Here is a 23,651-nt window from a genome sequence, read left to right on the forward strand (position 1 = left end):
CGTCGGTCTGGGTTCCCTCTTCGGGGCCCCAGAACGACTCGAGCCGGGACGTGGGGCTCGGATGGTGGGAGCGGCGATCCTTCCGCGAGGTCGTTGTGCTGACGAATCAGCGCAATAACCTCCGGCAAAGTTCCTCTGGATCTCAGGAGTGACTGCGTCCTGCGGAGTCGGACCATCCAGTCCCTCAAACAGGAGCATCTCCCGAGACCCTCCTCCCTCGAGGGGAGGAACAGCGACAGACCCCTCTCGGTCTACTCCAACCACTTGTGCATACGACCTGGCTGGTCCGAGAACCGTGCCTGGTACGTAGGACGACGTGGTGGGATCCTGAGGGGCGCACCTCTCACGATCACTCCTCAATACCTCGCCCCTCCCGGTGTAACCGAGAGGTTGAAGGTATGGGAGAGGCAGACCTGACGCTCCCTCCTCGCTCGCTGGCAGAACCAGTGGGCTTGGAAGACTGCAGGCGATCGTCAACCCGCGGTGGCGATCGAGCTGCAGGCCTAGTCGAGCCGTTCTCGCTGTGGAGAACGGCCTGGACCGAGAACAGCGGCCGGTCTCGTGTGTCAGAGGAGCTGGTGCTGGTTGCCGTACCCGATCGCTCTCTGTGAGAGTGACGGTCAGGCGACCGGCGAGCTCCACTGTCACGGTGAGACCGGTGCGTATCCTCACGGCGCGTCACGTCGCTGGTACCAGCCGTGGCTGGCGCCGCGAACGAGGGGACCTCTTCCCAGCCTCAGCCCGTGGCCGGTCATGACCGTCACGTCCGCCCGGGTAGCCAGCTGCTCGCCGCGAGCGAGAGCTGGTCTGGTGAGAGTCGCGTGAGCGGCTGTCACCAGTCTTCCGCTCCGTGCCGTGAACCTGACGCTGAGCTGGCTCAGAGGTCTGGTTCCTAGCTGCACGGTCGCTGGTAGGCGACCGTACACTCGGTACCCTTCTCGCGAACGAGAGCCGAGACGGATCCTGCTGCCGTGGTCGAACCACTAACAGCAGGTGAGGAAGTGCCGGTATTAGCCGGCACTCCTCTGGTCCCGTAGTCTTCTTCCTTGCGAAGAAGAGACGGGTTCCTGGCCCCCGAAGAGCAGGGTGACCAGCGGAAGAACCCCCGTCTCACCAGAGCGAGACGGGCCCTTAGAAGTTCCCGAAGGAGACTTCTTAGGGGGGGGGGGGGCGACCTTCTTTCTTCTTAGGCGGGGGGCAGCCTTAGAAGAAGAAGGGGAAGAGGCGGCAGACGACGACGACGACGAAGAAAACGATGAAGACGACGACGACACCTTCCTCCTCTTCTTCTTCTTCTTCGTCAACCTCCCTCAGGACCGATGTCAGATCTGTCATCCAGAGCGGAGCCGGGGCTGCTGTTGCCGAAGCAACAGGGCCCTGGACGCACCTGTCCGAACAGATCAGCTCGGGAGCAGCGGTGCCAGGAACAGGAACAACGTCAGCAGGTGCAGGCATCACAGGAACAGCAGTGGAGACGGCAGGAGCAGGTACAGGAACGGCAGCAGTGGTCGGTAACGTCACGTCCGTGAACAGCGGCTGGGCAGGTACGGCAGGTACGGCAGGCTGTACAGGCGGTCCAGGTGGACGGACCAGCGGCACAGACATCCTTGGTACTGGTGGGAGGTCCAGGGGCGAGCTCTTCGGGCACACGAAGTCCGGTCGCGGCAGCACGGCAAACCCAGGCGGCGGCATCACACTCCCCCGTGGTACGGCGACCGGCCCCTGCACCGATGTAGTTGGTGTGACAGAGACCGCGTGCGGGGGTGTACACCAGGTGAGGAGGTGAAGCATAGCCAGGCGTTGTAAGGGTCGTGGTGGGGTGGTGGTCGTAACCGTAGCATGCGTGACCGCCACAGAGCCAGCGAGATGGTAGAGCAGCCCCTGGACACTCGGCACGCCCTGCAGAACCCCCACGATGCCCACACCGTGTCCGAGGTCGTCCTTCGCGGCAACCGCACCTGAGGAAGCAAAAGTTCGGGTGATTAGCAGGATCCTCTACCCGCTCGCGCGAAGACGAACGGATAGAGGACCCAGAGTACAACTCGACATCGGGGTATCTAGCGCCCTCCTCCACACTCGACAGGTCGGGTGAGGAGAAGGACCTAGAAACCCCCCCCGAAGGGGAAGGCGCCAAACGTGGGAGCTGAGCGGGCGGCAGGAAAGAAGACGAAGTGTCCGTAACCAATGGAGTCGCGAGAGAGCTTTCCGACGACTCCTTTGCAGGCCTTCGCTTCTTCCTGCCTTCGTACAAAGCCCACTGCGCCTCCGACCAATTAGAACATACTTCACAGGGCTCGGCTCGGGTGCATTCGCGCCCCCGACACCGAGCGCACAAAATATGTGGATCAATTTTCCGGGAATGAGCGGAACTTTCCGCCATTTACGCCCTTCGGTACCCGGGCATAGTCTCCGGGGGGTAAGCGATGCGTGGAGATTCCATTATTGATCAATTCAAAATTGAAGAAATAAGAGAGGAAATGATTGTACTTACAATGATTCACACACAAACACAACCAAATACTCATGAAAGCAAACGACGAGAAGCGGGCAGAGAGCGTCGAACACACACGTCCACTCGCTGTGAGGCCGAAAGCAAAAGTGATTTGTTTACCTCCCAGTCGCGCGCGCGCGCCTGTCGGACAAGCAGTTAACTACCGAACCCCTTGTTCGAAAGCTTACGACCTATCCAGCTGCCGCTAGTACCTTCCTATTGTAAAAGGACCGAAGGTTTGTATGCCGTGTCGGAACAATTTTAACTTATGATAGCGTATGCCTAGCCACAAATCCAAGTCAATAATTGAAAGAATAATTAGGATACTTAAGCGGCTAATGAAGTTTCAAAATCCTAGGCGGAGGTCTGTAAACAGTTGTTTACCGACCGGCGACAGAAAAAATATGAATAGAAAATGGGAATAGTTCCTGATATCCGCCTCCCAGCGGCGGGAATGGGTACTACCACCTGGCCGCCCACTGCGTGTGCCCCGAATTTTGAAATTCTGTCGGACTTCGGAGAATACAGCTATATATATATCTGTCAGGTAAGTTTCATGAACAAAACAAGAGTTAATTTTAAATCAAACATGGGGCCATGAAGTCCAAAACAGTGATTCTTTGACCAAGAATAAGTAGAGAATTGATTTCTTCTACTGTATCACTGATTGCATAGCAAAGTCCTATATTGTGTGTGACAAAATACATTAGGAAAATCCCTCAATCTCTCCTTCTTCTACAGTAATAATGATCTCAGAGCCAAGTCTTATACGTAATGTGCAAGACTAAATACATTTAGAAAAAGCTCTCCATTGTTAAATGGACATCTTTAGAAGAAGAGTCACGTAGAGGAGAGCTGGGGAAAGTGGAAGCCGTGTAACTCATTTGCAGCAATGCATGTCTGGTGGTAATACAAGACACCATGTGCAAAGATACACTATACGAGACATCGTGGAGCAAATTAAGAAGTGCGGTAACATAAAATCTCTGCCTCAGTCAATATCTATATAAAGCTGGCCTGTAAAGAAAATTATTTATCAAGATAATTTCATTTTAATATTTAATATACTATATACACATATATATGTGGATGTGTATATATGTAATATAGATATCTAAAAAATCTAAAGGTCAAAATATGATGTTCATTATATATTAAGATCTAGGATAATGCATCTATTTGCTACCTGGAAAAAATAAACTTCTTACCATCTAATCAGGACTTACTAAAAATATCTTAAATTTCCAACTTAATGCTAATTTCTGGGATACTTAAGTCTAACAATAATAGATTTGCATGTAAACAAAAAAGAATAGGACAACTAGTATAACTTAAGCATTAACATAAGCTTCTCCAAGCAATTCTATATCACTGGAATTTGGAATAATGAACAATTCTGATAATGTATGCATGAATCAGAGAAATCTTGAAAAATATGTAAAATGTTTGAGAGGCTACAATATTACAAGAACTGGATAGATATAAAAATGTCTTGCATGAGTTTTGACAATATGAGAATAAAAATATATTAATTAAGAACATGAAAACAATTTGAGAATAAAAATAATTAAGGTCACAAAACATGTATAAATAAAATAAAATAACAATCACAAGGTGAAAGAAAAATCTTATTTCATTCAATATAGGTAGAAGTATACTATACATCCTAAACTAAGACCTAGCTATTACCTAGGCTACCCAATGGCAATAGGCTTAAACATATTAAGCAGGATGCATAAAATGTTCATAGGCTAGTAGTATATTAATATAAATAAAAATCTGTCGTGAATGTGAATAAAATGTCGTCTAAATAAGCTGTGACCTATACATTTATTATTAAGTATTTTTTCTGTAAGGGGAGCCTACCGGTATAACTAGGCTATTTAATTCTGCAAGAAGGCCTTTAGCTATGTGTACTAGCTAATGTGTATACTGGTACCCACTAAAGGGATATGACCAATTCGGGAATAGTGGATTAAAGTATACTAGATTTACGCTATTGGGACCTTATTTTAACTGTCTCGCAAACAGAATTTTACATAAGATTGCGCAAGATTCTAGGAAATTAGTAGTAGTATTCACGGCTGCGGTATTTCCTGAAGACATATACTACTACCTATAAACCACATGTTAAAACTGATAAGTTACTTTATTTAATTCCGAAGTTTATTCATAAATTTTCACGACGATTCAAAATAAAACAAGAGAAGAAAACAAGAGCCAGACGTCACGGCGCCAGACCAGACCAACCATCACAACAACAATCGCCATTTCAACTTGCCCCGATTTATTTGGACGTTTTCGGTCACATTTCACCCTTGACCTCCTAATTACCCTTACCTGATATCACCAGGGCCTCGTTAGGGCCGCACGTCACGAATCCCCAGACCATGGTTGCCCTTAAAAAAAAAGGCGTCGCGGTGAAAGAGGGGCGGTCGAGTAGACCAGTTCTCAGGCAGGGCGTCTTCTGCTGCTTCTGGCTGCTGGTGCCCAGTCCTTCCCCACCTCCTTTGATGGAGAGTATAAGGGAAGAAACCATACAAACCGGTCGATGAAGTAAACAAATATAAGGGATTTGATGATAAGATTTGATTCCTTATACTCCCTCTAGGTTGAATATAAATGATTTAAGCCTATTAAGATCCCATTTTATTTGCGTAACTCCCGCCCGCTTATGAATTGTAAGGGAATGCCAAGAGATATCGGCGGCGGCTGCAATAAGAGGTCCGCGATCCCTACACCTTTTTTATCTTCTACCCTTCCCCCAACCCCGCCACGCCCCCTACATCACCACCGCCCATCCCAATCCCATAGAATTTATATAGCAAGTGCTGTCATACTTCATACGTAAATGTGGACGCCCTTTCCCCACTCAATCCAATTCGCATACAATTTACAGCAATTGCTGTCCGTTGCAGTGGACATCCTTCTCCCCCTGACCCCCTCCCCCGCATTCCATTCTCATGCATTTTACAGCAACTGCTGTCTTGCTGTTCGTAGCTGTAGACTGTAGTTGTGATGGAATTCCAACACCACCAACCGTTAAGCGATATAATTTACAGCAAATGCTGTATTGTGTGACCTTGCGATGGCATTCAAATCTGGCATTGCGTAAGTCATTATGGGTGCCATGACGCACTATAATCCCTTAAAATAATTATTCCTAAAGTGGGATTTAATCCAATACAGAGATCTGGATTTATTATTAGTTAGATGTTATTATTCCTATTATTAAAAAATGCCTGTAGATTACTTACATATCCTAAATCTGTATGATGATGTACGGTTTTAATCATATATTTTTAGGAATCACAAGTAGATTTAATCTATTTTTAATGAACTACATGTAAATTTCATTGATTTTTAATGAATTAGATGGTAGGCTACTCATTACACTCAAATCTTTAGGTTGCGCCACTGAATGCAATGCAATAAGTTCATGTTTATAAAGGCATTTCCTTCCTTAAGCTTTTACCGCCACACTTAAAATGGAAAAGAAAAAAATCTTAACGTATGCATCGCCATTCATTCAAGAAAGTGTAGTAATGAGAGAACGGGGTTTGATAAGATAAGATAAAACATAAGTTGGATGGCGGTTCAAATTCACGCGTTTGTAGTCGACAAAAATGTCTTTGCAACCCATTTGATCTGTGAAAGTATTGATGGCCGAGGAACAAATCTCTCTCTCTCTCTCTCTCTCTCTCTCTCTCTCTCTCTCTCTCTCTCTCTCTCTCTCTCTCTCTCTCTCTCTGAGTATAAACAGCCTCTACTGCCAGGGTCCCGTGCGTAAACATTCTCTCTCTCTCTCTCTCTCTCTCTCTCTCTCTCTCTCTCTCTCTCTCTCTCCTCTCTCTCTCTCTCTCTCTCTCTCTCTCTCCACTCAGTCTCAGAATGTAAACAACCACGATTTTTGGAAATGAGTAAAGTTTCTTTTATGATAAAATTCTCTCTCTCTCTCTCTCTCTCTCTCTCTCTCTCTCTCTCTCTCTCTCTCTCTCTCTCTCTCTCTCTCTCTCATTATTCTGATATAGCTTTGATAACAGTAGGTCTACTTTCATTGGAAAGAATGCCTCAACTTTCTTTTTATTTATATACTGGTTTGCATATAAACCTTTTTCCTCGGAATATTTTTATTGCCTCTATTTGCCAGAGTTTTAACCTTAATTCCTTCAGTACTGAGATGGAGAGAGAGAAAGAGAGAGAGAGAGAGATAGAGAGAGAGATAGAGAGAGCGGGAGAGGAGAGAGAGAGAGAGAGAGAGAGAGAGAGAGAGAGAGAGAGAGAGAGAGAGAGAGAGAGAGAGAATGTGATTTGTTTTCTTCATTCGAGCAAATGTGTTCTCTTAGTTTTAGAAGCTGGGGTAATTTAGGTTGTGTAATATAGCAATAATAATAATAATAATAATAATAATAATAATAATAATAATAATAATAATAATAATAATAATAATAATAATAATAATAATAATAATAATAAAAGATCCATTATTTACTCGCACTGTGTTATACCCATAGATCACTCCTGATAACTCTTGCAATAGAGTTTTCTGAAATACAGTAAAAAAAATGAGTGTTGTGTTATTATTATCAAATTTTTTACGGACTTATTTCAGTGTTTGCTTCTCATAAGCCTGAAATTCCATCTATTAAAACACATAAGTGGCTTATGACCCTAAAGACACACATTTCTTCTAAGATAAGATAAAACTCATTTCATATAATGAATTGTGTACTTCTATTGTAGTTGCCGTGGTTCATTATGAATTATATATTACGTATTTTGTTTCCATATGTCTTTCTTATAAACCTGAAATTTCACCCACAAAATTACCCGTTTAACTAACAGGCCACAAACACGCCTATTTCTAAAATAAGATTAAGAGAATGACATTTTATTTAATATAAATAAGTGAAAAACTACTTTAGGAAATGTTGATCCCCCAAAACTAGCGATTCCTATACACAACTCGAGCGAAGAAGAAGCCACTCTTTGTTTTTCAAGCGAACGAAGAGCGACGATTGCCCGTCGATGTTGACGATACTTTTCTCGTTACGACGAAGGAGGAAGATGTCGATTTGCGTCGTTTCACTCGATTCGCGTCGGGTTTTGTTGGTTTATGATAGAAATATATATAGTTTTTATTTATTTTAGCGAGAGGAATAAAAGTATCGACGTTTTAAAACTGAGATAAATCGAATTAAAGGAAACGGGCGCCCTGGTGCCATCTAGCGGCGAGATGACTAACCTTCCGAAAATCGCTACAAAATGCATCCGTCACTGAATGATCGCCCCACATTTCACATCTTCGGCTTCTTCCATTCTTCCAAGACCTAACGAAGTCAAGCCTTGTTAGTTACTCTGTGCGAAAATGTTTTAATATTTTGATCTCACGCCCACCAATTCGGCGTCGCGAGATGGACCTATGACTACTCTACTTTCCCGATGACTGAGGCAAGTATTTAAGGAGGTAACGAGGCCGCCGGAGAGGTAAATATGGCCAAGCGTTTCGACCAAAGTCGAGGAAGACGTTTCCCGTTAGGTTTCGCTTGGAGGTGGAAGTGGTCGTTTGTTTTGGCCTTCTTTGGGCCGTTTCGACGCATTTTCCATCATTATTTTCTCCGTCCATCATCCGGGAACGATTTAATAACGGTGGGTTGACAAATAGTGGCGTTTTTAACCTGGGGAGACGAATAGCATCCAGTCCCCCCCTCCCCCCGAAAGTAGGGCATAAGGTCACTGCACAGGCTAAATAACGTTGGTCCCGCTACGTTCCCTGTGGGACTCCCCCTCCCCCCTAGGGTGTTCTTCCTTGACAGCATCTGCCGCAGGGGGAGATTCCTATACAAAGTAGGACCATTTTTTCAAGTAGCCTAACCTCGGCTAGGATAGGATCTGTGTGGTTCGTATTTCTAGAACAGGTTTCTCGTTTTTTGCCAGATTTAACCATGCAAATTTATGTAATTTTTCCATTTGACCGCTAGTTTATATGTAAAGTTCATCTAAATTCCATTAACCCCTTCGCCACTGGCCTGCTACATTGCTGCTAATGCTTGCATACCGCATGAGACCCCCTGTCGACCGCGAGTATCAATCATTACTTGATCCCACTAAATTTTATGTTATTCATATTTTTCCTTCATATTCTTATGTGAAAACATTGTGTGTATGGATATCAATGAATATTTTTTACCCCATTGTCAAAAAATTACAAAAAATATAGTAAGAATATCGGAAAAAATAGGAATATTTAGTAGAAAAAGTAATTGCAGAAGTAGGAACTGTTATAAAGTAGTAGAAATAGCAGTAAAGTAATAGAAATAAAGTAGCAGAAAAAGTAGTAAAGTAGTAGTAAAATAGTAGTAGTGGTAATAGCAGTACTAGTTTTCTTACTGAAACAGTTATTCCTAGGTTTCATACAGAAACAGCATATACATCAATGAATGTTTAGGCAGCTGGTAATAATAATAATAATAATAAAACAGTAATAATAGTAATAATAATAATAATAATGATAAAAAAAGCAACAGCATCTCGTGACCAATACGTATATACATATGGGGCAGTTTATTCACCCCCATTATCATCAGCAAGCTATAAAAAACACATCTCATCACAAGTAACAGGCCTCCATAGAAGTCCTTTCACCTTACGCTTTCCTGTTGATGAAAGTACTACTCTGCCCGTGGCATTCATCCATTCACACAATTTGTCAATTACATCACCACAAAAAAAGGAAAAAAAATGCATCACGTAAGCAGATGAAATCTGGTGTATAAGCAGGAATCCCATTGCCACCCTCCGTGAATCAGGGGGGGGTGGGTCTGGGCGCAAGTCACAAGATGGATCAGTTATGAACTGCCAGCCTTCATCGACAAGAGGTTCAATGTCTTCCAAACACTCGTTGTCACTGTCAACCTCTAAAAAATTATCACTATAATCATCATCTGATAGATTTGGCAGGTACTCAGACCCTGACTCTGAAACACTATCATCTGACATGATACTGAAAAAAAACCCATAAAATAACTGCAATCAAAAGGGGAAAAAGATTTGGAATTCAAATCTACATGGTTTACGGACAAAATTGTATTCATCCTTCTCAGATAATAGCCTGAGGCGCACTGGTATATGTTGGCCAGTACCCCTCCTAATATCCCATATGAAAATGACGTCACGACGTCCATCGGACGCTCATTGGTTAGAATGAATTGTGGGTGGAGCTTCAGCACCTCTCTCGTACACAATACTGTGTCTGGAAACCATCCAAGCTAAAGAAAACGCTTTGCTTTTCGAGGAGGGATGAAAGACGTACACGCGTACGTCCCGGTCTTTTATTACTGTACCGTAAAAGACGTACATGTGTACGTCCCAGTGCTGAAGGGGTTAAATTCATTCCTGTTGAATCTACAAAGTCAAAGCCTATGGTAGGCTATGCCTAAGTTTGGTTTTGGTTAATCCTAGATTGTTGGAAAATAATTTCCCAGGGTTTATCGGATGACTTTCAGTGGGAATCAAATTTGCCAGTAAATTTAGCCTACATTCAAGTAAATTCATTCCCGTTGAATTCACGAAGCCTATGGTAGGCTAGGCCTATGCATATTTTGGTTTAGGAGAATCTTCATAGTCTGTTGTTGAAAAATTTATCTGATATTTAACATTTAGTGGTGGGGTTGTTCATATATATGTATATGTAGCCTAAATTCAAAAAAATTCATTTCTGTTGAATTTACAAAGCCTGTGTTAGGCTAGGTTTACCTAGCCTGCATTTTGTGGATCATACGGAAATTCTGGCGATTCATCTAGGTTATGATAAAGAACTAATGGGCCCATTTGAACCAACAGGGAACGTTTTGCTGTTTTTACGCTCCTACAACTTTTTGGCTACGAGGCTAGGTAGCCTAGGCTGCATGTGCACTGAAGTTCTCTTCTGTACAGTTTTTGCCCCTTTAGAGTGATCGACACATTTTTGGCAAGGTAAAGGAGTCAATCGACTCAATGGCTTTGTGTATGTGACTTCCGATTTAGTGCGAAGAGTACTCTCTCTCTCTCTCTTGTGTTTGCATATAGGGTACAGAGCTATTCCAGTGAACAGGCTTAGTTTATAATGGTACTGTATATTAACGCTGTTGCTCTCAGACGTTAGGCATATTTTATTGAGAGCCTTTCATACTAACAAGTGAAACTTTATGTATAATAGAATAGTATAATAGTGCATGTTATTGAAAGCCACATATTCTGCATACGCATTTTAGTGGTTTATCATGTTAATGTGTTCTCTAAAGTTTTCTAGTGGTAAAACATATGAGAGTGAGTATTCAATATTTATGGTGTGAGAACAGAACAAAATTAATAACAAGAACCGAAAGAAATTCAGTAAGTACTGTATTTCCTTGCATAATTTTCATTGTGTAGTTTGCAGGACGTTGGGACTGCCTCAGAACAGGAGCTTTGTCCATTGTCTATAGTGTTTAGTGGTATTTGGCATGCCTAGGGGGCAAAGCCCCCTGCCAGGTCAGGGCACGGGGCCCTAAGTGAGGTTAGGAATGTAAGGTCTGGTCATGTCAGGACACAGCATCCTAGGAAATGTTAGGATTGTTTTTGTTTGAGAAACTTGTTCTAGTTGTCCTTTTTCATTAATTTTATTTTATTTTTTGTTTTTTAACCTGACAAAAATTGGAAGGCACAGGTTAAAAAATAAAACGACGTTATGCATTACAAAATTTGTGGCCAAACTGGGGTAGCTGCAGAAATATAAAACTGGTTTATGGAGGTACAGAATATCCATTATGAATTTATTTCTTAAAAACAAGTGCTTCATATATTTGTTCCTGTGGAGATACCATTTTGATAGTGGCAGATAGACGACAGGTTAGAGGTACCGCTTATTTACCTAACTGTTGACTCGCAAATTGTGTGTTGAAACTATAAATTGAATCATAGCTCTGGAAAAGCTGAGGAACAAGGTAGTCATAGTCCTGTGCAAACCTCTCATTGCTGCCTATATGATTGTTGATTACAAGAGCAAGTTTTGATTTGGGTGCTGTTCAAAAAGGTAGGATTGTGAGTAAACATTATGACGAAGTAGAGGAAAATGCATGAGGCGCAACTACTGCAGTTTGCAGTTGTCCCAAAGGAAGGTCAGCACAGGAATCATGGAAGGCCGTCTAGAAACCTTGACATCCATGGGAATTCTGGGTTGGATAAATATGAAACAGACAACAGGCTTAGGTTATAAAAACTGGCTTGGGGGGGAGGGCAGCAAAGCGAAAGTCAACTCTCCAAGGCGGTTAAAGAAAGACTGGTGCGTCTTGACGTTTTAAGTCCCATCGGTGACCAGCATCCACCTCATATATACGAGTTGCCAGATGCAACAGATTCCTTGCTTTACAATCTCTTGATTGTTTTTAACTGGTTTCCAACTGGCTCTAGAAGATTATCCTGTTGTGAAGACTGAAGGTTTGTTAGCTATGAAAAATACAAATTGATTAAAAATTTGTCATGTTATGTTACCTTCTACTTTACCAGTGTTCACTTTTTTGCATAGATCAAGTACACAGTATTGAATTGCCCTGTTTGCAGCTATTGTACTTAGATCTTCTGACCTGCATAGACTGACAGGTATTTGTAAAGTAATGGATTGTATTTATGAAACTGAATCTTTGCTTTTGGTACTTTGAAGAAATATATTTTTTATGTGCAGCAACATCATTCAGGTGATTACTTTTTACAAATTTGCTTTTGGTAGTACATGAACCCTTTAGGTGTTTTGTTGTGTCATGTAAATTAGCCTTGGTATTTTTTTTTATTTTATACATTGTATGGTTGACATTTATGAATCATGTATTGAAAAACTAATTTTATGCTCATTTTATTGATGAAGGCCCCCATTTTTCCTCTTGTAGAATATAGCATCCATTTCTCACCTTTGAAAATAAATAACAACGTGCTGTTCTGTGTAATGGCAGCAAAAGTCAAGTGTTGAAATACATACCTTGGAAGTCACTCTTGTCAAGTGGTGTAAGAAACATTTGGTTTTCGTTGTGTTTGCAATGTTTGTAATACAGTGTTTTCGCATTTTTTAACTTTGCTAAATCTTTGCAGGTCGCAACTACGTAGCAACTCTTGCCAGCAGTTCATCATGAATCTACAGCGTTGTTGATGGCCACCTGAGAAACAATTACTTTGTTAGTGAAGAAGTGTCAGAAACAGATCTTTGTAAGGGGATATTTTAAAGGAAAAACTTGAATATAAAGGATCCCCATTACTATTACTAAATGGTTGGTATTTCGTAACCTATTTTGTACCACATTTTGAAGTTTGTTCAATAATACTGCTTTGTGTTAGTAGTGCTGGTTTTTGTACTTGGGTTTAACGCAAGTTGTATTTCAAACATGTGACAGAGTCGGAAAGAAACTAGAAATGTCATGATGTATAGGTTGGAGGCACTGCAACGCCTGCTATGGAGGTAACGTAGGGTCCTGAGTGTGCGCGGAAATAGAAACTCCTTGCCATGGGTGACTCTGTAATAGAGGAGGCCATGATTGCCTCCTCCCTGATGGAAGACGCCATCATAGATGGCACCTACGATGATTATGCCGACATGAGCTCGTTCAGTGCCAACTTGTGCGATGTCGTTCAGGAGGACATGGGGATGTATGATGCTCCTGATGAACAGGACATGTACAATAGCAAAACAAAGCGCCTGATCTGTAAGAGGTGTGGGAAGGCATTTAGGAATAAGATCTTGCTGAAGAAGCACACAGCCATGCACACGAAAGATAACGTGTTCGATTGCGAAGAGTGCGACAAGAAGTTTAGCCGGAAGGAGAGCCTCACCAGGCACATGCTGGTTCATTCCGGCATGAAGTTTTACGAGTGTTTCGAGTGCGGCCGAATGTTCAACCAGAACGGCCATCTTAGAACACACATGCTTACCCACACCAAGGAGAAAAACTTTCAGTGTGATAGTTGTAACATGAAGTTTGCTCGTAAAGATAATTTGAAAAGGCACTATCTCTTACACAGTCGTAAGAAGTCGTTCGAGTGTTCTATCTGTGCAAAACGGTTTAACCAGAACGGACATTTGGAGTCCCACATGCTCACGCACACACAAGAGAAGAACTTTGAGTGCGAACAGTGTTTTATGAAGTTTGCTCGAAGGGACACTCTCAAAAGACATATGCTTGTTCATACCCGAGAGAAAGCCTTTGAGTGCGACAGTTGCAGTGCAAAGTTTGTTCAGAATTCACACCTGAAAGCCCATCTCCTCGTTCATACCCGTGAAAAGAAATTCAATTGTCCTGATTGCGACAAATCGTTTGCCAGGAAGGGGAGTCTGAAGCGTCACATGTGCGTCCACACAGGAGAGCGTAACTTTGAATGTACAGAGTGCGGGAAGACTTTCGTGCAGAAGACTCACCTGAATAAGCACCAGTCGATACACTCTGGAACCAGGGACAAAATGAACGACGAAAACGTCGACGAGTTCCTGGAGAACATTAATAAAGTGGAGGTTCATATCCTGAGTCCATCCAAAGTGGGCAAGAATGGGAAGCCCGTGAAGCGAAGAAATAGAAGATGTTTAAAAAACTCTCAGGCTGGAAAAGGGGGGGGATCGAAGAAGGGAACGTCAAATTCAGCGACTAACAATTCGGTTAACACACAAGCTGGAGAGGCCTCCAAGGCTGACCCCAGCCTGTCTGCAGATGGGACTGCCTGTAAAGTAAAAGATGAGTCTGCAGCTGTAAGTAAGCCTGGCTCAGGAGGTAAGCCTGCCTCAGGAGATCAGAATGCCTCCAAAAATCAGTCTGCGTCAGGAGCCCAGCCTGTATCAGGAAGTGGGTCGGCTTCAGGAAATCAGCCTGTAAGGGCCCAGCAAGGAACAATGACGAACATTCAACAGCAAAATTCGCTTCAGCCTGTGGGAGTCAATAACGTGCATTGTCCCCCTGGTGATGTGAGGAGTCCGCCAGTCAACATCGAGTCTGAAAACCCGGATGGATCTCAGATGCAACCCAACAACCTTCTGGCCAACAGCAATTCAGTGATGGCTCTGGCTCTGCTAGATCACTTTCTAACTGGCAATGAATCTCAGGAGAATGTAGCTGCGGCAGAAGAATCCGGTGGGAAGGGAAAAGGAAATAACCAGTGGGGTCAGAAGACACAGCAGGAGCTCCTGGCAGCCCAGACGCTGTCTGCAATTGGCCAAAGAGCTTCGGTGGTGAATGAGAACCACCAGGGCTACCCCCAGGCCCCATGCATCAATCCACAAATGCCTTCTTGTAACATGCAGCCTGTTCCGCAGGGTGTTTTGGCTTCGGGACCTGCTGCTGCCATGAAGATCAGGCCCCCAGCTGGTGCCCAGTGGATCCCCCAAGACAAAGCTCTCGTTCATCCGCAGAACATTGTCTACAATGTTCCCCCTCCGGCCCACGAAATCTTTCGATACTACTCGCCCGCTAATATGCCTTTACATCATCCGTCGAATCGCTATCCAGACGGTTCGTGCATTCCAGCTGACATGCGAGCGACGCCCAGAAAGCCCAAGTATCCACAGAAGGTGTTATTGTCACCGGGAGAGTGGCAGCAGATGCCGATGCATCCTGGCGGGATGAACGCGACCATGCCCATGTACGCTCACACCAAACACCCTTCAGACCCGCCCCGCATGTTAGACAGACCCTGAGATCACTTTTGGGGGTGGGTGTAGGTTTCTTTATATGATTTTTCATCTTTATTTTTCTAATTATGATAAGTACGACCGACATCATCTTTACTTTTCGAATGAACCGCAGCAGCCACAAATTTGCATGGTTTTTATGGGTGACGGCTAGAATCGTATTTTTATTATTTTTTTTTATTGACTTGATTATTTACATCTCATATCACCATCATCTTCTTCTTCCTCCTTTTTATAACTTAAGATTTTGTTGATTATTTTGAAGTTGCTAGTATATTTTAAGTTTTTTAGTGTTATTTATGCAATAATTTGTTGTCCTGTGACAGAGAGAATGGATGGGGGAAAGTTGGAGTTGGCAGAGAGTGATGGCAGTGTGTGTGTGTATGTGTAAGTATATCTATATACATGATGTATATATATGTACGTACATGTACAAAACCAGTACCGTACAGTAAGGTCAGTTCATTCCTCAGTACAATACTTGTTTGTAAAGGTACTGCTTGCTTTGAGTTTTAAAAAAAAGGAGACATTGGTGTTGTAGTTAAACACTAGTGTTGTCATGTAACTGGTCAACTTTTTTTTTTATTCTTTGAAGGTGGTTATTCCCTTGAATATAACACAGTTTTAGCAGAGTTAGGAGTTACGTTTAAGTTTGCTAGTTGACGTACTTGGTTACAATGTATAAAGTTTGATGATCCAGATATAATACAAGATTAAGTACAAGAGGTATACCTTAGCGAATTGTAATTACGAAATGCAATTGAAGATGACAGTAACTGTCCTTAAAAGCATTGTAACTTTATTTTTGAGACATGTACTGTATGTAGTTTGTTTAGACATGACATTTAAAAAAATGCAGTTACTAACCATTAACCAGAATGGCTATGCTATTATATTGTATTATGTGACAGTTTTGCTTAGAAAAATTTCTAATTCTTCCACATTATTGTACTGAAAGTCTTGATATTGATGTGGTATTAAAATGTCTAGCAAAAATCCTGTCTTTTATTTTTTCTCGTGGTGTTTTGAAGGTAGTACATTGTTTCCTTGAGAAAATTAAATTGTGACGGTATCATCACTGTTCACAAATGGTTATTGAAGTTGTCTGACTTCCTGTCAAATTACTTGTTACATTTAAGTAGTGTCTTGTTGTATGTTGCACATGACATTTATATCTGTATCCTTTTCTGTAACTTAATTTTTTCCAATCCCTGTGATGTTCAGTTGTCTGAATACTGTTCCTTGTAGATGTTGGTTGATTGGTTTGGACAGAAAATCTATGTGGTTGGTGATGGTCAACACTAGACATTTTAAAACTGCTACTAAGTCCACTATATATCATTGTTTTGATTTGGCCCTTTCCTGTATTGCCATAGACACGAATTGAAGTGTCTCAGCTGTTTTCTGTCTCATGCACTTCTGCTTGAATTCCAGTCTAGTATATGTCTATGTATGTCCTTTGTCTGCGATTTCTTTGGCTCTTCTATGACTGTCTGTTCTGGTACTTCTACATGAACTTTTCTTATTCCCTATCCCACCTCATCATATGTCCAAACCATGTCGACCAAGTCATCCAGCCCTTGGTCTTGTGTTTATACATTTTGCAAACCTCGTATTTTATAGTTATATAATTTGCATTTTCTTGTTGCAGTCTTTGCAAAGACTAATTATCAGTATGCAGCAGAACTTGTCAGTCTCATGAATGTGTTGACTGTGATGTAGGGAGTCATATTACCCACTGTGATCCAAGTGTATTTTCTGCCAGTACCCTGCACTTCTCCATTTTCACCTTTTCTGTACTGTCAGTTTCACATTTTTTTGGTCGTTTGACAAAGAAAGAGTTGGGTTACGGCCATACCACGTTGAAAGCACCGCTTCTTGTCCGATCAGCGAAGTTAAGCAACGTTGGGTCTAGTCAGTACTTGTATGGGTGACCGCTTGGGAACACCAGATGCTGTTGGCGTCGAAATTTCGGCCAGCCCTATGAGAGCTGAAAGTCAGCTCAGTGGTCTGGTTAAACTACTTTGATAATAATTATATGAGACTCTAGATGGTTCTAGCTGACTGCATGCACTGGATAAGTCACCATTATAAAATTTCCAGCTTTGGGTTTTATTTGCACACTAGTTCCTGGAGTATGTTCAGCAACCCAAGTTCTAAGTATTTTCAGGCAGTGGCTCATTTTCCTGTCCAGCTCCTTTAATCCTGCATTTCATGCAGCTTCTATTTGGCTGAATCTTCTTCTAATGATGAACTGGAAGTGTTCACCAATTGAGGAGGTAGAATGGCAACCTTCCTTGAATTTTCCAAACCTTACTGAAATGGCTCGTCTTGCTTGACTACTTTGTACAATTTCTGGTATACCAAACTTTAAGAAAAACTCCAATAGTTTCTCAGCAACTATCTTGGCAGATATGTTTCAGGATATCTGGTAACAGGACACATTAGTGTCAACAGATATTAATTTCCTTTAAACTGATGTTCATTAAGGCAAAGTTCATGGTTTGTGTCTGTTATGTTGAGGGTTACATTGTGGTGGTATTGTTACTTTGGTGAAATTTAAATTTTCCACTTGGCAATTTACTGTAATCTTAAGAATTAAAGCTTGGTTTAAATGCCATATGGACTCTATCATTGCCCAGAGAACCATTGGTGGTTTATCTGTTCATGTGCGTTATCAGTTTCTCTCAGGACTTTTAATCCATAATCCTAGGTTCCTGTATCCAAGACTTTTTGTCATATCTTTATGGCCATCCATGTCAATTCCTCTATGGACATTTAAATCTTCTCCTACCAGTGTACTACCTGTGACAATGGCACCTCACAGATTTTCTTACAACCTTTCCCCAAGGTCTGGTCTGGTCTTGTCTTTTAGGCTAATTTCTTCTGGTAAATAGAATGAGGTCACAAGTGGTGAATTGTGGTTTTCATTCCTAAAAAAGAACATTTAAATCATATTTTTATCCAATTTTTTAACTGGCCACAGTTATTCAGCATGCAGAACAACACTTAACTTTTGATTTTAATGTTTCAGCATACAAGTACAAATGATTATCTAGTACGTATTAGAAAGAAATTCTTGAAACATTTGGCAGTTTCAAAAATTAATATTTATTTATGTTTATTTATGATAACAAACCCTTCAGGCATAGCCTGTAAGGTTTAAGAATGTTACCTTACACCCCATCACTGTCCGGTAAGATTTACTTAACTACATAAAATCTAGTAGGTACATTAGCATAAGCTGTCACACTCGAACTGACATTCAACAGACGTCTCCATGAAATTAAGAAAAGAAACGAGTTTAGCATGACCTAATCATTGTTTATTTAACATTCATTAACACAGGTCATATCTCTCTCAGATTCTGTTGGCTTAAATTGATGACATCTTATTCCCAAGCTCCTGAGGTTCGTATGGCGTCATTAGCCAAAATATTTGTTCAAACTTCTGGGTACCTTACTACTGCCTTTTTTTTTTTTTTTTTTTTTAATTTTGAACATATTACAATCAAGTAGAGGTATTCTGCTTCAAAATAGTAAAATAAAATCTGTATACCATTGAAAACTAAATCAGCTAGCAATAAAAGAAAGGCATTGTTGTGTCCATAATCCCAAAGGTTTAATAAAGCAATATGTCTTGAAGATGATAATGCGCATTTCATTGTTACTTAGGTTTTACTTTCATAATTATATGTATACATTTTTTAAAAAGTTTTTACTGTCATTCTTATGTGAATATGTGAAGAGCAATATAGATATCGTGAAAAACCTAGTATTATGGTAATTGTTGTCATCTTGTGTGTGTATTTGATTACTTGCATCATTAGCTGATGTCTTTATTTTTTAAAAGCACTTTTTAATTGATTACTAGCTACATTTGTTTACTATATGTGCGTTACAGTCATTTATGTTATGAATATAATATACTGTTTATATGATTGTTTACTTATATTAAGTTTGGTTCAGATGATTGCGTGGTATTAATTTTTTGAGTTACCTTGTCCATCACTGTTCTTTGCTTTTACTATATCTCTCTTCCTCATGTACAATTAAGTGCTCTCTCAAAAGCTAAGGTAAATGCTTGTGGAGGGGACAGGTCGAAGCTGTTGAGACCTTAATCCATTTACTTAGTCCAAAGTCCAGGTCCACATGCAATTAGTATTTCCTTGATTTCAGTACAGCAGGCCGTCCTGGGTTACGTCGTTCAGAGGTTATGTTGCTCTTCAAATGTATTCATAGAAAATTAATTCCCGGGTTACAGGACTTTCACCAGGTTTACATCGCCAGTCTGATGGAAGACTGAACTTTGACATGGCTCTAAAATGACAGAATTGTAAAAATGTGGATTTTTGTAATAAATAGCTTAATCAGAATGCAGGTTACATTATTTTCAAGGCACAAAGGATTGAAAGTGAGGTTGTTTTAGGATTTTCGAGGACATCTTGAGTTACGCCATTTTTCAGCTCAAGTCTCGACGTAGGAACAGAACCCGTAATGTTACCCGGGGACACCGCCTATAGTATTTAGTGCGTGTAACTTTTTTTGTTTTTGTAGAAGTCTGTAATGCATGGTATAATGTTATATTCTTTTTGTTGTGCATTTTGATTATATCTAATCTGTATGTCTGTAGTATATCTAATAGATTTACAAATAGTATATAGTATATATACAGTGGTCCCCCCGTATTCGCGGGGGATGCGTACCAGACCCCCCCGTGAATAGTTAGAACCCGTGAATGTTTGGAACCCCTATAAAAATGCTAAAAACAGCCTAGTTTGTTAGTTAAAACTCAAGAAAAACCCACTAAAAATTTTCATACATGGTTTTTTTAATAGTTTTATCACAAAAAGTGCATTTTATGATGAAATTCTTCAAAAAAAAAACCAGGAATTTGTGGATATTTACCATAGAAAAATACAGCGAATCCGCGAATTTAACGCGAATAATGCAGGGAAACGTTCCCAAGAGAAATCCGCGAAGGTGTGAGTCCGCGAATCTGGAGAATGCGAATACGGGGGGTCCACTGTATATATATAAAACTTCCAACATGGCATGATGCGAAAGCCTCTATGAAATTCAGCCAATCATGTCTTTCCTGCGCTTTATCTTCCACAAATCTCCACTTATCTTACAGTCCTCATCCTGGTAGGGCCTAGGTCTTCTGACTCGTCAGGTCCATTGTGGGTAGAAGGCTTGGCATGTTACTGAAGATCCTTCTTGGTAGGTGTATGAAACATCTGTTGATTTGAAATTTTCTTAATCTAGTAGAAGTTCTGATTTAAGTGCATGGTAATAAGGTGATTGTGGTGGAGTGTATAACACCTCCACTGGGTGTTAAACCATCTTTCCAACAGGCCTCATGGGTCCCAGTGTTTAGATCACTCGCATCATTAGTGGGAGGAACTGGGTGTGATTTCTGGCAGGAAAACATTAGAATATTCAAGGCATTTTTTGACCTAAGGTCTCTGGTATAGTTACTTGGTTACTTGATTGTGGTGGGTCACATCCATGTTTAGGAAGAGGTCAAGGATCAAGCAAACTCACCCTCAAAGGTGCATATGCAAGTAGGTGAAAATTATGTGGATTTAGTATTATTTTTATAATAATATACAAACTACGTTTCAGTCCACAATGAAAATGTATTCTGACTCAGAACGGTATACTCTGTTTTTTTCTATCTGTCCATCTGCCTGTGGTGTTTTCGCATGGTAACACTGCGCCCCGGGCTTCAAATAATACCCTATTTCGAATATTAATGATGTAATTCGCATACAGTAAATTATTAAAACACTTTCCAGTTACAAATGTACACCCAGATATCCTTTTATTTACCTAAAACTTACACACACCGTAACTATTTAAAGCCCGGGAGGCAGTGTTACCATGCAAAAACACCACAGGTGAAAAAAAACAGTATAGGTAATAACATCCCCAACCCTCATTCCATTCTTTTTTTATAACCCTCACGAAGCGTGAGGTCACAATGTCCTCGTCGCTTCCTACCTTCACAGATCTTCGATGTCGAAATCTCTTAGAATTAAAGTTGAATAACGTCACTTGTGGTCGATTTAATTTGCTCGGTTCTGACGGCCCGTCGTCCATCGCCCTCTGCGCAGTAAAGTCAGTTGTTTGATTAAAAGAGGAAGAAAGCAGAGAAGTTCGGAGTCGTTCAGGAGAGGGAGAGAAGAAGAAAAGGGGGAATAATATAATCAATAGGTCGTTAAATAGCGAAATTGACTGCACAGTAGCGGCTATTATTTACAAATGTTATTGCCGAGCGATTTGCCATTTTGCAATTAATGGAAGGATCTCGTATACAGTCGTCGGAGGGGGGTCCGATCCTCTATAATCGAATCGAATCCTTTAATTGGCCCACCCCGAATACAGAGACATACACGCAGTGTTCGTTACCAAATTGATGGCTTGACTTTCGAAGTATTCCTCCTGTCCAGCCCACGTTACGAAATTAAAATAAGGTAATTAACTCTTATTGCAATGAACGGAGGAAACGCTCTCTCTCTCTCTCTCTCTCTCTCTCTCTCTCTCTCTCTCTCTCTCTCTCTCTCTCTCTCTCTCTCAACAATGTTACTTTTTCTCCTATGTACGAGATATATAAGTAAGTGGACAGATCGGTAAGCTTAAAATCTTACGAGCAAAAAGTTCGCGTTTTCCGAATCTGAAAGCTTGAGTTACGGAAGATGCCGGATGAATGGAAATCAGAATCAATCAAAAGGTTCATTTATAGAGGTATTCCTCTGTGTTCCCATTTTTTTGAGCTTAGAAAATAAGTCAGATTAGGAAGAACTCATTGCTTGAGAGATCTATGACTGTCCTCTGTACTAGACCTATAGAAGTGTCCCCTGATGACGTCATAGAAAAACTCCTCTTAAAGAGAAACTCAAATCGGGAAAAAAATCAAATAGGTCAGGATTTGTGACATTGTAGCAATGTTAAATTAAAAGTTACCATTATATTACTATTATAAGTCAAAGTAGTTGTAGTAGTAGGAAGATTGAGCCTACCTTGTGCTGGCACGGATAAGTCAATTTAAAGCTATTACTGCCGTAAAATGATAGTTAATTTACATTAATTGATTTTACTGTAGGTTTATTGTGAGTTACTAATTAATTCTTACTAATTATTAGTTTTCAATCGTATATAATATTTTTTTCGCCCGTATTTCGCAAATGGGACAATAGTTTCCCCTTCCCTTGATTCCCGCCAAAACGCAAATCGCACTTCGAGTTCGCGGTGGACAATGATGGCGACCAGTGCCGTTCCTCATCCGTTATATAGTGTAAAAAAACTTCCTGTGTCTATCTTATGAAGATATTGAAGTACGTAAGTACCTTATATAAGTGAATTTGCACGTTTTGGCCGAATGTGTAAAGGGGGAGAGGGGTTATATAATGGACGATAAGTTGGTTCTCGTCCTACGACGTTCGGCGAACATCAGCGAGATTTTTTTTAAGGCGAACGCAAATTGATTTCTCATCTTGCAATTTGATTCCAGTGCCTGAAATTCCTACTTCTGTCGCCTTTTTAGAGAAAATGATGAGGTGTGGACCATTTTGTGAACTATCGGAGATTATTATTCCACCACAAAAATCAGATTACTCCGATTCTCGAGAGAGCCAAGTTGGCATTATACTCAGATGGTTCAACCAGGATTTGTGACATTGTAGCAATATGTTGTTAAATTAACAGTTAACATTATACTGCTATTATAAGTCGAAGGCTAATAGCAATTTTAACTATTGCTGTTTTAATCTAAGTAAGATCTGCGAACATAGGCCTATGAAAATGAACTTTCATTGGCCTATATTGTGACGAACGTAAGATTGCGCTGCCGAGAAAGCTTTATATATATATATATATAAATATATATCCATGATATATATATATTAATATATTATAATATATATTATCTATATATATGTGTGTGTGTGTGTGTGTGTGTGTGTGTTTTAATCTCGCTTAAATTAAAACCGCAATAGCTAAATTGCTATTAGCTTTTGACTTAAAAATAACAGTATAATGGTAACTTTTGATTTAACAACATATTGTTACAATGTCACAAATCCTGGTTGAACCATCTAAGTATAATGGAAACTTGGCTCTCTTGAGTACCAGAGTAATCTGATAGGCCTAGACCTACTATATGTGATTCTTGTGGTGGAATAGTACTCTCCGATAGCTCACAAAGTGGCTCACACCTCGTCATTTTCTCTAAGAAGGCGACAATGGTAGGAATTTTTAGGTACCAGATTCAAATTACAAGATGAGAAATCAATTTGGGTTCACCCTTTCACCCTTCAGAATCTCGGTGGTATGCGCCTATAACTCCATGAGGCGAGAACCAACACAGCGTCCTTTATAAACCTCCGCCCCTATACGGCATATTGGTACAATGTCACAAATCCTGGTTAAAAATTACGTATAATATATCAATTTGGCTTTCTTTTGAGCCCCGGGGTAA

The 23,651-nt window shown here is 41.0% G+C and overlaps 2 protein-coding genes and 1 pseudogene across 7 annotated transcripts in view; 2 read left to right on the plus strand and 1 right to left on the minus strand.

Annotated features, from left to right (window-relative positions):
• Positions 1 to 5,010, minus strand: part of LOC135207852 (flotillin-1-like) — a 243,089-nt gene extending 238,079 nt beyond the window's left edge. For 2 of the 5 annotated variants that reach the window (XR_010313072.1, XM_064239717.1), the window contains exon 1: positions 4,832 to 5,010. Coding sequence is in view for 4 of the 5 variants with exons in the window: in XM_064239717.1 (XP_064095787.1) it covers positions 4,832 to 4,883 (52 nt within the window). In the remaining variant the exon portion in view is untranslated. The remainder of the gene's footprint in view (positions 1 to 4,831) is intronic. The other 3 variants (XM_064239718.1, XM_064239719.1, XM_064239720.1) reach the window with 2 other exon arrangements.
• Positions 5,011 to 7,762: 2,752 nt separating this feature from the next.
• LOC135207854 (zinc finger protein 347-like) lies at positions 7,763 to 16,166 on the plus strand. Of its 2 annotated transcripts, none has more exons than XM_064239721.1 (2): positions 7,763 to 7,942; positions 12,593 to 16,166. In XM_064239721.1, exon 2 carries the CDS (start codon positions 13,002 to 13,004, stop codon positions 15,174 to 15,176), a length of 2,175 nt encoding a protein of 724 aa, XP_064095791.1. In that variant the 5' UTR covers positions 7,763 to 7,942; positions 12,593 to 13,001; the 3' UTR covers positions 15,177 to 16,166. The 2 variants fall into 2 exon arrangements, with proteins under 2 accessions (XP_064095791.1, XP_064095792.1); XM_064239722.1 differs by lacking the exon at positions 7,763 to 7,942 and adding an exon at positions 7,997 to 8,140.
• An 848-nt stretch (positions 16,167 to 17,014) lies between these two features.
• Positions 17,015 to 17,133, plus strand: LOC135208147 (5S ribosomal RNA; annotated as a pseudogene).
• Positions 17,134 to 23,651: the final 6,518 nt, after the last annotated feature.

The sequence above is a fragment of the Macrobrachium nipponense genome, chromosome 34 (genome assembly GCF_015104395.2).
Source record: "Macrobrachium nipponense isolate FS-2020 chromosome 34, ASM1510439v2, whole genome shotgun sequence".
In the NCBI taxonomy this organism is placed as follows: Eukaryota; Metazoa; Arthropoda; class Malacostraca; order Decapoda; family Palaemonidae; genus Macrobrachium; species Macrobrachium nipponense.